The 13,860-nt window shown below is 48.9% G+C and overlaps 1 protein-coding gene across 2 annotated transcripts in view; it reads left to right on the top strand.

Moving 5' to 3' along the window:
- Nucleotides 1-3,006: 3,006 nt before the first annotated feature.
- The window catches only part of CADM3 (cell adhesion molecule 3), a 31,215-nt gene continuing 20,361 nt past the window's right edge, over nucleotides 3,007-13,860 (top strand). The window contains exon 1 of one of the 2 annotated variants that reach the window (XM_043452366.1): nucleotides 3,007-3,263. In XM_043452366.1, coding sequence (XP_043308301.1) covers nucleotides 3,182-3,263 — 82 coding nt within the window. In that variant the 5' untranslated portion in view covers nucleotides 3,007-3,181. The remainder of the gene's footprint in view (nucleotides 3,264-13,860) is intronic. The other variant, XM_043452374.1, reaches the window with a different exon arrangement.

Below are 13,860 nucleotides of genomic sequence, written 5' to 3'. Positions count from 1 at the left end.
TCATGCTTAATACTCTCCACAAAAGCTCTCCCCCTCTCCTCCCACCCTTGGTTCTCTTCCCTTGCAGTTACAGTAGAGGGTGGGGCCAGACCAGCAGAGTCATTAGAGAATTAAAGGACAGGCAGAAGCGGATCAGCAGAGCAGCAGATGGAAAAGGTGATTAGTTACAGAAGCTTGGGACCTAATCCTACATCCTAGCATCCCAATCCCACCCATCCCCACTCTCATTCCCCCCAACACTAACCTGTCCTCTCTTAATCCCACTTAGATGATCTTTCAAACTTCTAGCTCCAAAGATAATAGTCTTTATCCATCAAGACTCTTTAACTAGGATAGCATGATTCTTCTCTGAAGCTTCATTCTCTCTTTGAAAACACACCCACTCGTTCCTTTTTGCTGCATGACTAAATTCACGCCAACCTAATCCCACCTTAGTCAGAAGGTCCATTTTCCCTGTATCTTCCCTCCTGCCTATCCCATAGCACAGCCTCTCCTCTTTCTTATACCAGGTGTCCTTATTGTATCTTTCAAGCACACTTCCCCTTCCATCTCTGACTCAGAGATTTCAGGGTATCAGAGAACCCCCAGGGAGACAGAGAACCCCAATGCAGCAGGACAGTTTGGAGTCACTGAGATGAGTCAAGGCAGGCAAGTCAGACAATCCAAGGTGGTCAAAAACTGTCTTATAAATAATTCTTAATAACCACCCAGACACTCAAGAAATGTTCAAGAGGTAGGCAGAGCTCTTCTCCCAGAAACCATAGGTAAACTCCACAGTGAGAAGAAAAACAGAGGGGCAGCTTTCTGGCTATCCTTAAGGGTCTTCCTGGAGAATATTCTCTCTTGTCCTCTCCACCAGTGACTAACGTTGATATAGAGCTTTACTGATTACAGAGTACATTCCACATCCTTGTTCCCTGGTGGCTCAGAGGTTAAAGCATCTACTTGCAATGCGCGAGACCCAGGTTCGATCCCTGGGTCGGGAAGATTCCCTGGAGAAGGAAATGGCAACCCGCTCCAGTATTCTTGCCTGGAGAACCCCATGGATGGAGGAGCTGGTAGGCTACAGTCCATGGGGGTCTCAAAGAGTCAGAGACGACTGAGCGACTTCACTTTCTTTCCACATCCTTGTCCTTGTGTTACTAGGTGACAGAGACATTAAGTCCATCACAGACAGCTGCAAAAACTGCCTGAGAGGGGGAAAGATTACTCAAACATTAAAGATTAGCATGGTGATGCACAGCCAGTGCAGAGAGGGGATGGACCCAGAAGTTAGAAGACAGGCACCCAAATCTCTCATCTGGGGACAAAACTGGCCTCCTGGGATTGGTGTTGTTCTGTTGCTAGGTTGTGCGCAACTCTTTGTGACCCCATGAACTGCCCTGTCCTTCACCATCTCCCACAGTTTGCTCAAACTCACGTCTACTGAGTCAGTGATGCCATCCAACCATCTCATCCTCTATCGTCCCCTTCTCCTCTTGCCCTCAATCATTCCCAGCATCAGGGTCTTTCCCAATGAGTCAGCTCTTCAAATCAGGTGGCCAAAGTATTGGCACTTCAGTGTCAATATCCAATGAATATTCAGGGTTGATTTCCTTTAGGATTGACTGGTTTGATCTCTATAGACCAAGGGGCTCTCAAGAGTCTTCTCCAAGACCACAATTCAAAAGCATCAATTCTTTGGTGTTCAGCCTTTTTTATAGTCCAACTCTCACATCCATACATACTACCCAAGACTAGAGGGCATTTCAAAAATCATATTATTCCATGTCCTGGCCAACACTTGTGTTTTCTACTATTGTCAGTCTAATCATACCCTTTGAATCTCAACTGCACCTGTGTAATAAGGATCGTACCAAATACTTTCTAAAAAATACTCATACACATAAAATTCTTTGACTCAGAGATCCTAAAATTTAGGAGTGTATACCTAAGAGGTAAGCTGGAGCAAAACTGACTCAGGAGGGTCTCTTTCTGAGATCTACCAAGACTCTTCCAGAGATCTTCAATCACAATTAAAAAAAAAAAAAAAAGCAAACCCCAGGGGCTTGGAACTCTTGAGCCAAGAGCAAGTACAGACACCTTGCTTCTCTCATTCATCTTATATGTGGCCTCAGGGGCAAGACTGCTTTAGCCACATAAGGTCCTTAAGAGAGTAGCTTCCTGAGAATCTGTAGATCAGACCATTCTCCGAGAATCGTACTCACTAAAACTTGAAAAAGGAAGGACAAGATCCTCTGAACTATAAAGAAGGAACACATTGGAAAAGGTTGGGAGTAAAGTCAGGGAATAGGAAGGATTAAGGGGGAAAACCACTGAGTTGCTTTGTAGGCTGCTCAGTTCGGCAGAATCTGAAGGGAAATCGCTGTTTTTAGACTGGGAGCAATTTCTTTGAGGGATTGAGGGAAGTGTTGATTCCCATGGCCTGGGGGCTTGCTGGAAGATGCCTTTCAAAGGAAATTGCCTGGGGCCACAAATTGTTGCTGGACGTCCAGGTAGGGGCTCTTTCGTCAGAGGAACTAGGGATGTTAGTGCTTTGGAAAAAGACCAGGGTAACTGGTTACCCATTGCAGAGATGTCCCTGGGCACACTGTTGATAGGGGCACCCTAGGGGCATCCCACTCCTGGGGATCCCCAGTTGCCAAAGGAAGGAGGGCGGGGCTGGAAGCTCTCGGGCTAGTGGGCACGCCCTTGCCCAGGCCTGCAGTGGCAGCTCCCGCCAGCTGGCCCAAGGCCCTGCCCGACTCCCCTCCCTCCACCCCAAGTCTAGGAGGGGTGGGCGCCGGGTCCCACTGCTGAGCCAGCTCGCTCCCTCTGCTCCACGCCCGAGCCGGGCTGGTGGAGCTCCCGGGGGAGAGGGTGGAAGGCACCACGACGGCGCGGAGGGGGTGCGGCAGGCGGGGGGGAGTGGGGAATGCGGCAGCCGGTCCCCCCCGCGACCAGCCCAGCCCCCCGTCACCCCCCCTCCACCTCCAACCGAATGGTTTGCTCCGAGCGCCCTATTTAATCCCCGCGACTGCAGCAGCGCCGGCTCCCTCCCGGTCCCCGCCTCGGCCCCGGGCTCCGAAGCGGCTCGGGGGCGCCCTTTCGGTCAGTGGCGTCGTCTACCCCTCTCCCCAGCACCAGCCCCCAGGGACCCAGGCTCGCCAGCGCCCTGCCAGGGAGCCGGCCGGGAAGCGCGATGGGGGCCCCTTCCGCCCTGCCCCTGCTCCTGCTCCTCGCCTGCTGCTGGGCGCCCGGCGGGGCCAACCTCTCCCAGGACGGTGAGTGAGGGAGGGGGCGGCGCCAGGGGAGGTGGGGAGGGGCCGGGGCGGGGGCTCCGACCGGCCGAGGGGGCGGAGGGAGCCCGCCGGCTTTGTTTGCACGCGGGGGTTCGAGTCGCCAGCCGCTCCTGACAGCCTGTGCCTGCCTCCGAGCATCCGCGTCTCTGTGGACCGCGGGGTGTGCCGCGCGTGCCCCCCTTGCACACCGTCCGGCGTGTCTGCGTGTGGAGCCGGGGGCCTGGGTCTGCTCCGGGCCGCCCGGGCTCTGGGTCTGCCGCGGCCCGGGTGCGTCTGGGTGTGCGCGTCTGTGTTGCTGTCTGGCTGCGTTTCTGTGTCAGGATCTGTGTGTATGTCTGTGTCCGTGTGTGCTGGGGGCGGAGTGAGATTCGTCGCTGCTTCAGTCAGGGCGTGTGTCGGCTGTTTGTGTGTGTGTGTGTCTGGAGGGGCTGGGTAGCCAGTGCGCGCCCCTGAACTGATGTATGCAAACATTCCCGCTCCCCCGGCCGCCCCCCACCCGCGGCGGAGCTCCGAGTGGGCAGGGAAGGGGGCCTGGGTGAGGCTGCGGAGGGGGGCGTGGGCAAGCAAGCGGGGGGCTTCTCTCTGGAGCAAAACAACAACACTGGGCGGAGGGGGCCCGCGCATGGCAGGGTCCCCGACGGCGGCAGAAGCTGGGGAGGAAGCCCAGACGGGAGCGGAGGAGGGGGAGTCGCGGGGGGAGACTGGGCAAAAGCAAGACTGAAGATATTTGGGGAGGAGGAGGCATGGAAAACCCAAAGCTTTCCTGGGCTGAGAACTGATTTTCCGATTTGGAGGTAAGGTGTCTCGCCTAGCCCCCTCTGCTTCAGTCAGGAACTAAACCTGCTTGGGTTAGTCATGGTAGAGAGGTGAAGGAAGAGAGTGGGGGGAGGACGGAGGCGGGGCCCGGGGTGAGGGGCTAGGGGCCCCCTCCCGCCCTGGACCGGGCTATGTAGGTCAGCGCCGTGGGGGCACCTCAGCGTTCTTAAAGGTTGCTGACGCTTCATGGGGTGGCAGGGGACAGTTTGTAGGGAGACCGCGAAGACAGGCACAGCTCAGAGCCTCAGGTCCCCGGAGGAGGGAGGGCAGGCGGTGAAGGGACTAAAGGAATGCATCCTCCGCTCTCCTCCGCCCCTGGCAGAGGCGGGCTGGGCTGGGGGAGGGGAAGGGGGACCGGGACCTCTGCGGAGCCCAGGGCTGTGGGGAGAGTGAGCGGGAGGGTGGTGGCTGTGCCCGGCCAGATGCCAACGAAAAACAGAAAGAACCGCAGGGGAGGAGAAAGGGGAGGCGGCTCCTGGGCGATGGACCCAGTGGCCAGCAAGGATGGGCACAGGGCGGGGCGGGGGTGGAGAGGGGAGGGGTGAAACTCGGGAGGATGATGTAGAGAATTTCATCCGAAGGAAACAGGCGAAGAGCCAGGGTGCTGGAGGAATACTTGCTCCATCTCGCCCGACCTGCTCCCCAAGTCCTATCTCCATCATGAAGAAGGAGCTTCTGGTGTTATGGGGACACTGGGCAGCATCCTCTACCTAGCTGGCTGGCTCCTTCTGCTCTGTATCCATTCACACTCCCCAAGGGAGTTCCTACCCGAGTCACCACAGGACAGAGGCCCCTCCTCTCCCCTATGTGGAACCCCACTTCCCCTGGATGGCCTTACTGACGACCCTAGACCCTACTCAGTGAGGAGGTGAAGAGAGTCCTGCCGGAGGGCAGGCTAAGTGCAAGGCAAAGGAGAGGTTGCTGGGTGCGGTGTACATACCCAAATAAGGACTCTCTACTAGGCCTTGACTTTCAGCTGCAGCCCCTGGCCTTCCCATTCTGCTAGCTGTGTTTAAGAGGGACAAGCGTGACCCAAACTGCCTCTGTTTGGCAATGGGGACTGGTGGGGCAGGTTGGAACCTCAACAGAACGAAGTCATCCCAGAAAGCTGTGAGCTCTTCAACTCTAGGTTATAAACAAACACTGGAGAAGAGAGTAATCTGTGTATTAGCCAAGTCTTTCTTCACCAACTGCACTCTTTTCTCTTAGTCCTCAATTTGGGGGCTCAGCCCCTACTCAGGCTTAAGATTTAGAGGAAAAGAAATGCTTTATCCTTAAATATATATATATATATATATATATATATTTATACACACACACACACATATATATATATATATACCTCTCATAGCAGTGGCTTGAGGGAAGAGTGGAAGCCAATAAATTTTGAATAGAGAATGTCAGGAGGAGGGATTGAGAATTTGGAGATGGGTTAGAAGATCTGTTCCCAAAAAGAGTCAAACCAAGCATCACTGTCCTTCTAGAGCACTGCCTGTCCTGACAGTGGCCATATGTCTGGCTGCAGTGTCTCAGGAGGCACCGATGCACAGGAGACACAACCATGCACCATCTTCTATCTAAATTAATTCTACTTCCTAGCTTCGGGATCTAAACAGGCCCACTCTGCTGTGGGAGGCAGGTGTATAGATTTAATACCCACAGGTGGCGGTCCTGTTGACCATTCTGCCCAGGATCATACAGAAGGTGTGTCTAGGACCCCTGACTTGGGGTTCCCGAGGGCCCTGGGCAGGGAGCTCAGTGGCAACACACAGCTCCCTGGAGTAGAGCATGTACTTTTTTAGATTTCATCAGACTGAACAGGGATGTAGGGGCTGGAGAAGGGCAAACAGTTGTTATCTGAACCTGACCATTAGTGCTGTGGTTCGAAACTCAGGAATGGTTTAGACATGCCGGGTGAGCCAGCTGCCCTCTCCTTCTCACATGTCTCCACTAGTGTTGGCTGAAGTTGGCACTTCCAGGTTTGGGGGATTACAAGGCCGTGAACTTCATGTATCCTGTGGTTGTCTCTCCAGTGAGCTGTTCCACATTCCACATTGCGACCAACCTCCCTTGGTTTTTCTTTTTCAAACTTCTTCCAGCACTCTGTGAGTTGATCTGGTACAGAAACAGACAGGTGGGCAGCCTCCCTTTCCTTCAGATCAAGATACAGCAGTTTAACCTTGGAGTGCACTGCCTCACACATGAACATCTTTCCCTTCCCAATGACCTTCTGTCCACTGCCGTCCATTCTGCAGCCCCCTGGCCAGGTGCCCAGTGTAGAGATCATGCCCAATGTGCCGGAGAAGTCCAGCAGGCAGTCACTCCAGAGCTGCCCACGGATCTGCTTGGCAGACCTGCTGCGCCCAGCTTCTTTTCCTGGTTGCAGCTGGAGCTGTTCTCTTTCTGTTCTCTTCCCAGTTGCAGCTGGGAATCCTTGGGAAGGAGATGCTCTCCCTTCAGACATGGCATTTTCGGGTACAGAGAAGCTGAAAGCATCAGAGAGACACTGGTATCGTAGAGTTTAGTTAATTCCATACAGAGCCAGTCTGTCTGATGTGGGGCCCAAGCTGCAGCATATCAACTGCCTCTTCCAGCAGTTACACCAAAGATTCTGTCCTGAGCTCTCCCTACGGCTCGGCGGCATTGTTGGTCCCAGTAGTTTCTTCTAGCACAGTGGTTTTCTCACTTTTATCTTTAAAGATGTGGAAGTTCTTTACCAAATAAATAAAACAGATCAAAGGAGAATTACTCTTTTTGAAACAGATAAGTAAGACCTGAAACCCTATCGCCCTTCTTCTTGACTTCCCCTATACTTCCCCCTAATCCTTAAGGCACAGAGGTTCTGCTACATACAGTCTGAAATCCTCTACCCTAGACTGACAATAAATGAGACAGTTCACTATCCTTAGGTTCTTGTTCTCTCTCTTCCTCTCTCTCCTCTTCCAACTGAGCAAGAAAGGAGGTCCAAATCTAATTTCAACAGTGCCTTGTTGGAGACAGTCACTATTCACTTGAAGAATGAGTCATAGTTCTGCAGCCATAAAACTCCACAGATGGCATCTTTCTGGTGTTCTGGTCACTCTGAAACAGCAGACCAGGTAGTCGTGCCATTGCTCTGAAAATTCTTAGATGTGATTTTGGTACCCCTTGCTATTGCTGCTTTCTCGCAGTCCAAATAATATATACTGGAATCAAAAGCTTCTTGTCCTTAGGTCACAAAAAATAACCTAAGGAAAAAACCCTCACAGTTATCATCAGAGAAATTAAACCCCTGGGGCTGAAGCTAGTCACATTCTTTGTCGTTTCCTACTCCAACAGAACCAGCTCAACAATCCTTTATTTGTCATCTATTTCTCAGTAATGGAATTTTACTGAAGAATGGTAATCTAGGCTCCAGGTTTTCCATGAATGCAAGCTGTAGACTGCACCGATTCCTAACTGACTACTGCATGAACAAGCCAGGGTATTAGAAAGTTTTGGTAATTATATCTTCTCCTTTCATCTTTTATGCTACAAGTTAACACTTCCTGTTTCATCACTGGCTATAGGTCTATGCACTGGAACATTTTGTTTCCTGGATGAGGTCATGTCCTAGAGACCCATCCATAAACTCTGAGAATAGCAATCCTCATGAGAATACTTATAAGAGATGAAAGAAACAAACCACTAGAAAAAAAAAAAAAAGCCTGGAAAAGCAAGCTATCAGAAAAAGATTCAGGTCCCTGAGAACTCAGTCAAATCAAGCACAAATCCTCCATGTAACTGAAAGAGAGGGAAGAACAAGTCTCTGGGGTTAGAGACCTGCCTCTTCCTCTAAAATCAGCAGTAGAGATGATTTTTTACCAGGTCAGAACCAGCTGATGCTCAGGGATTTTACCACCCAAGTAGAAACCCAATCCAACCGTGTTACAACAAGGAGATCCATCCATTCTAGCACCGAGATAGGAGTCTTGAACACATGAAACTGCTGAGATTTTTTTTTTTTAAACAAAATATAAGCTCATTAAAGCTACATATTCTTCACTGAAGCCACAAGCACCAAAAGAGAGAGCGATCTGTCCCTTTACCAAAATTTCCCTAAGTCTAAAGAGAGTGGCCAAATTTCCCAACTAACACAAAGACCTCTAAGTCCTGAGGACAATACCCTTTTTACAAGGCATAATCCATTATGCTCTTCCATGTATGATCAAGATTGGACTGTTCACAGCAGTTTAGGGTGCCTTAGAGCATTCGATTGATACATGTCACACCCTCTGTTTGTTGTTTAATCTCTAAGTCGTGTCCCACGCTTTTGTGACCCCATGGACTGTAGTCCACCAGGCTCCTCTGTCCATGGGGTTTTCCAGGGAAGAATACTGGAGTGGGTTGCCTTTTCCTTCTCTGGGTCTCATACCATACCTAACTATAATACACATTTTGGCTTCCTTATGTCTAGTGTCTCTGAGGAGACCCAGGCTTTGTGGCAGTTTCCCACATTAAAAGATACTCTTACTGGCATTCATAATTGGTTGCAGCAAATCAAAACTCTCTCCACCACCACTGATTCTTATGTAATTTCCATAATTACTGAGGCTTATGTTGACAAACTCAGTCCAGTGGTGGTTCTCACTTTTTTAGCACCATCTCTGGGTTGCATGTGTGGTAGGTTCAAACAAAGTACTTGAGAAGTCCTTTGAGAGCAAATGATGGGTGTGGTGTGATCCTAACAGAAGCCCTGATGTCTGCTCTTTCTCTTTTGATTGTTTGCGAGCTGGCTGCCTTAACCCATGATCCTGGTTTTCCTGTTCTTTGTGGAACAAACCACAGGTGCTTTGAGCTCTCCATGGTGCTAGCCCCTGATGGGGACACTCCAGGCTCTTCTTGCTGCTCTCCGTGGTCCTGCTCCCCATCCAAATTCCTCATCTCTTTACTCTCCACAGTGCAGCCCTCAAAACAGGGATGGGATTTCCCTCCTCCTACCACAAACACACACATGATCTTGGCTATGATTCCTGACTGGCTCTATCAGCAAGAGGGGAACAAGACCAAATCTGGAGAATCTTCATAACTACCTAGTCACCTGTAGGAAGGGGACAGAAAAAGCAAATAATTCTGAGGTGGAAAAGTGTTGTTTGCAATGTTCAGGAGATGAGGGCCTACAGTGACCTCAAGTGGCCTCAAAAGAACTGAATGTTTGCTATACATGGGCTTATAGATTTAAAACAGAACTACAAACTGTTGTGGCTTAGATTGAGACAGCATTGCTCACGTACAGTTACCATATATACACTATACATGTAGAATGCAAAATGAGTCCTACTCAGTTTATGAGCACATACCTCCTAACACCACTCTGAGCCTGACAACCAGCTCAAAGTATCCTGTCATGATACTCATTGTCCCTTTCCCCTCGGCCTTAGCAGTAAACATAAAGACAATATATAGGTTGGCTCATCAGAATAGATGATAGAAGAATGCAATATGGGAGAGTCTAAATAAATACCAAATCCATGACTCATGTTCCTCATCATTATAACCATCTTGTATAGACTAAATGGCCTTAATGTAACCGTCTTATCCCAGAGTCCAAGTCCTTGGCCGTATCTCAGAAGATGCATCTTTAAACTGGACTCTGCTACTCTTCTGGGTTATCTGCCAATAAGCTGATGACGTCAAGTGCAGCAAGGAGCCAAGAATGCTCAGCCCCTGCCAGTCTGAGACTAGACAGCCTGTTCCTCCCATCACATCAGAGCTATACAAGCTTCTCTTCCCCTCCATGATGATTTCCCCCTGTCAATTTTACATAATAGTTCATATAATAGTTAACACTTATGAATGACCTGTACAGAGTGAAGCTGGAGAGACAGGTTTCCAGAATTAATTTCCAGTACCCCTCTTCCATTTCCTTATTTGAAACAAGGAGAAATTTCATTCCTCAAGGACAGGTAATGGAAGTGATTTATCTCCATGAGTGAGCTTTCAAGAAGACAGAATTAGGGTTATGGTAACAGCTGGAGTATCTCGCATCTACTCATCTCCTGAGCCCCCTCTTCTCATAAAGAGCAGACATGTTTCTGAAAGGATTCTAATGCAGAATTTCCAGCTTTTTCTCAATATGTGTATCATTCTTCTGTGTTAGCTTTTACCTCTGGGATTCTTTAACCCTCTCATCTCTTGCCATCTTTCTCCCAGAGGTCTCCAGGAGAATGATAAGAAAGCTAAATAACATAAAGAACTAAAATGTTATTTTCTCTCAGGATTCATTTTTCCTTACCCCAGCTAGACCTACACTAATTGTGTATTGATTGCTAATTATAAGCACCTTTGGCTCATTTACTTCCAGTTCAGGGTCAAAAAAGGTCAGACGTATCACCTCGCCCTAGGGAGAAAAAAAAGAAATGAAGGCTGGTATCTCAGCCATTCATCTCTAAGCTAACCATTACTTAGCTCTCTACTTCCTTCATACAGCCGCAGATATCAGCAAGGTAGAATGAAAAACTAGTCCTTCCAACACCCGGTTTTACTGGGAATATGCAGATCCTTGCTTCTTGCCTTCATTTTTTCTTCTGGGATCTAGCTCTTTACTTCCAATTTGGATTCTAGAATTCCAGCCAAAGTCTCAGAGTAAAAAGCTTCAGAAGGTGAACTGGTTTATTGAGTCTCTAACTTAAGTACCCAACCCTCCTTGGAAACCCAGCAAGAGTCTAACAAATACCTAGATGACAAGTTACTTGAGACTTAGCTTAGTCTAGGTCAGTCTTTGAAGAGCAAAGTTTTTTCATTATCATAAAATGAGAGGACTGTTTTACCATCTGCTCCTAATCATTTGTCCCTCAGCTAATGTAAACAAAACAGTGAGACAACTGCACTCACTTGTTCTTACTAGTTCTTTCTCTAGTTCTTAAGGATGAGATATTTCCAAACACATATTATATATTTCCTCCACTCATCTCATCCTATAATCTCAAACAAATATAAAAACCACCATCACTAGCCCATGGGCCTCGCACATTCCCATTTATCTACAATTGCTGCTTCATGCCAGCTCTCTTCTGCTTTCCAAGCCCTGGAGTCCAGTGTCAGGGACAGATGGGCTGAGCTCAGCCCTGGGGAGAAGAGGATTCTGGTCCTCTCCTGGGGAGTCTGAGCAGGATTCTGAATTCTGCTTTGAGGAGAATCTCTGAGTTTGAACCATATGGTTTGCTGGACGGACGTAAGGGGTTCTGATTAATAACGGGCTTGTGAAAAGGGCTCTGTATCTGGGTCATAAGAAAACTGTGTTTATGACAGAAAAAAAAAAAAGGAAAACAGAGATACAAAGAATGAAAACCCGTCATCATGTGTGTGTTGAGGGTCACATGCTGAAGGGGAAAAAGAGAGTAACCAGGCTGAAATATATATGCATCGGAATATATATGCATCTTGGGGAACAGAATCGAATGTACATCCACATTAAAGATGAGACACTCAATGAAGGTTTAAGGAGAGGAGGAGAACTTTGGAATGGCAGAATTAATGGCCATTTCAGGGACTGTGATGTCTGTAGGCTTGGAGGAATGTATCTGTCTCACAAAGGAGCTAAATTCCCAGGAAGGCACAGAATAAGGCTAATTGAACAATGTGGCACTTGCTGCAAAATACATTTTTAGGTGAGAAAAGTGAAGGGAAGAGACTAAATCTCAGCTGGGATTGGCATTAGAGGGGGACCCAGAGCAGTGTGGGTGTGCGGAGCAGAGCAGTTTTTTCTCCATGTGATGCTCCTAATCACTGCCCTGAACCTGTCATCCACACCCTGACTCTGATCACCCAGTGAAGGGAAACAGTAAAAACAAGTCAGTAAAATGAGAGCCGGCAGAGAGCCAGAACGCTCTCTTGCCTGACTTCTAACAAATTAAACTTTTTCACAGCGTTGTTATCCCACCACACCAAGCCATCAGCCTCAACTATCTACAGTGCGACATTAAGAGCAAAGGAGAAGGGAAGTCATTCATCTGTTCCAACAGGTTTTGTGGCTATGGACAATTAGGAGCCAGGCTTTGGCACCTGGATGAATATTCCTTAGGGAATCTGTTCTTTACTTCTCCCCAATGTTCCTGGGCTTCCTGCCCATTCCCAGTTCCTATTTTCTCATGGCTAGACATACTTTCCAACAAGTTAAACTTAATTATGCTTTCATTGACTCCACCCAGACTCTGGTATGTTTCCTTTCCTAATGTGGGGCAATTTTTTCCCAATTCTATTACAGACGTGTGAGAGCAATTACATACACTTAGAGAAAGGGTATAAAGTGCCTACACTTGGCTCAAGGGACATCTCAGAGTTCAAAATCTGGCCTCCTGACTCTCTATTGCATTAGAACACAGACCCAGGTCATATCTGTCCTGATTTCTGAGGATGTGAACATGGTGGGAAGGGAATGAGGAGATGGAGGTGAAACGATGCTTCTAAAATGGTTCAAGGCTGTCATCAACTGGAGTGATTTCATGCCCGCCCTTAGGGGCTTGCTTGAGAAATAAATGATGACAGTCAACCCCCTGCACAGAACCTGTGCTCCCAGCAGCTCTTACAAAGCCATCCGCTCTGCTGTGTCTCATCACCCCCACCCATCTCTTAGTCCAGAACACTCGATGCTTGTCTGGAGCACATAGCCCAGTCCTGGAAGGCAGGAGCTAAGGCAAGGAAGGGGCTCTTTGGGGATTAGATCCCCTTCCTTTTTTGCCTCCCAACTGCAGTTCTTGCTTCAACACTGTGTTGGCTCCAGAGGGGCTTGTTTGTGTGGGGGGCCAGCCCGGGGCTCCCTCCCAGTGCTAATGCATGGAGAACACTGACTCAATAGCAAATCAAAGCAACAGCTGTCCCCACCTCCTTCTCTGCCACCCACTTCCCAGTCTCTGCTCCTCGGAATCTTAACTAAGTCTCTGAGGGCCCCCCCTCAGCCTACTGCAAGCCCACTTCTGCCTCCAGATTTTTTCTGTCACTAGCTCAAGAATAGGATAAGCTCCTCTGCGGCTTTCTCCCTTCTAGTCTCTGTCTCCCACATCACAATCAGGTTAGCATCCTCCAGCTCTCCACACAGATGCTAACACTCACACAGCCCACCCTCCTCATCACCCTTTTAATTCCTAAGGGCACAGAAGCAGCTTCAGCCCCATGGCCTCCTCTTTTGTAAGAATCAGAATCTGCCAGGGAGACCCTGACATTTGTAGGGTGACATTATTCACACCGTCTGCTTCCTCATTTCACCCCAACTTCTCTAACCTGCCCGGCATTTAGCAGAGTTACTTCCCCTGAGGTCCAGAGTCCTAGGGTTCCTCACAGCAAATGCAGAGGGAGTTGGGAAGCAGGAAGAGTGGATGCCACTGGAAGTAAAGTCACACTAAATGGTAACTTAACTTCCAAATTAGCTCGTGCACAGGAATGACAATGAGAAGAGAAGACTGGGGTTATAAACCCAGCTACCACTAACTGCCTGTGTGACCACGCTTAGAAGTTTCTAAGCCTCTGTGGACCTTGGTTTCTCGTCTTTAAAACAGAAAGTGTGCACTAGACACTACTTGGGATTTTTATCAACTCTAAAAGAACCATAGTGAAAGGGAAAGTCACTCAGTTGTGTGTGACTCTTTGCATCTCCATGGACTGTAAGCTGCCAGGCTCCTCTGTCTGTGGAATTCTCCAGGCAAGAATACTGGAGTGGGTAGCCAATCCCTTCTCTAGGAGGTCTTCCCAACCCAGGCATTGAACCAGGTCCCCCGCATTGCAGGTGGATTCTTTACCATCTAAACCA

Source organism: Cervus canadensis, chromosome 2 (genome assembly GCF_019320065.1).
Source record: "Cervus canadensis isolate Bull #8, Minnesota chromosome 2, ASM1932006v1, whole genome shotgun sequence".
In the NCBI taxonomy this organism is placed as follows: Eukaryota; Metazoa; Chordata; class Mammalia; order Artiodactyla; family Cervidae; genus Cervus; species Cervus canadensis.
This window is presented reverse-complemented; position numbering and strand designations above follow the sequence as displayed.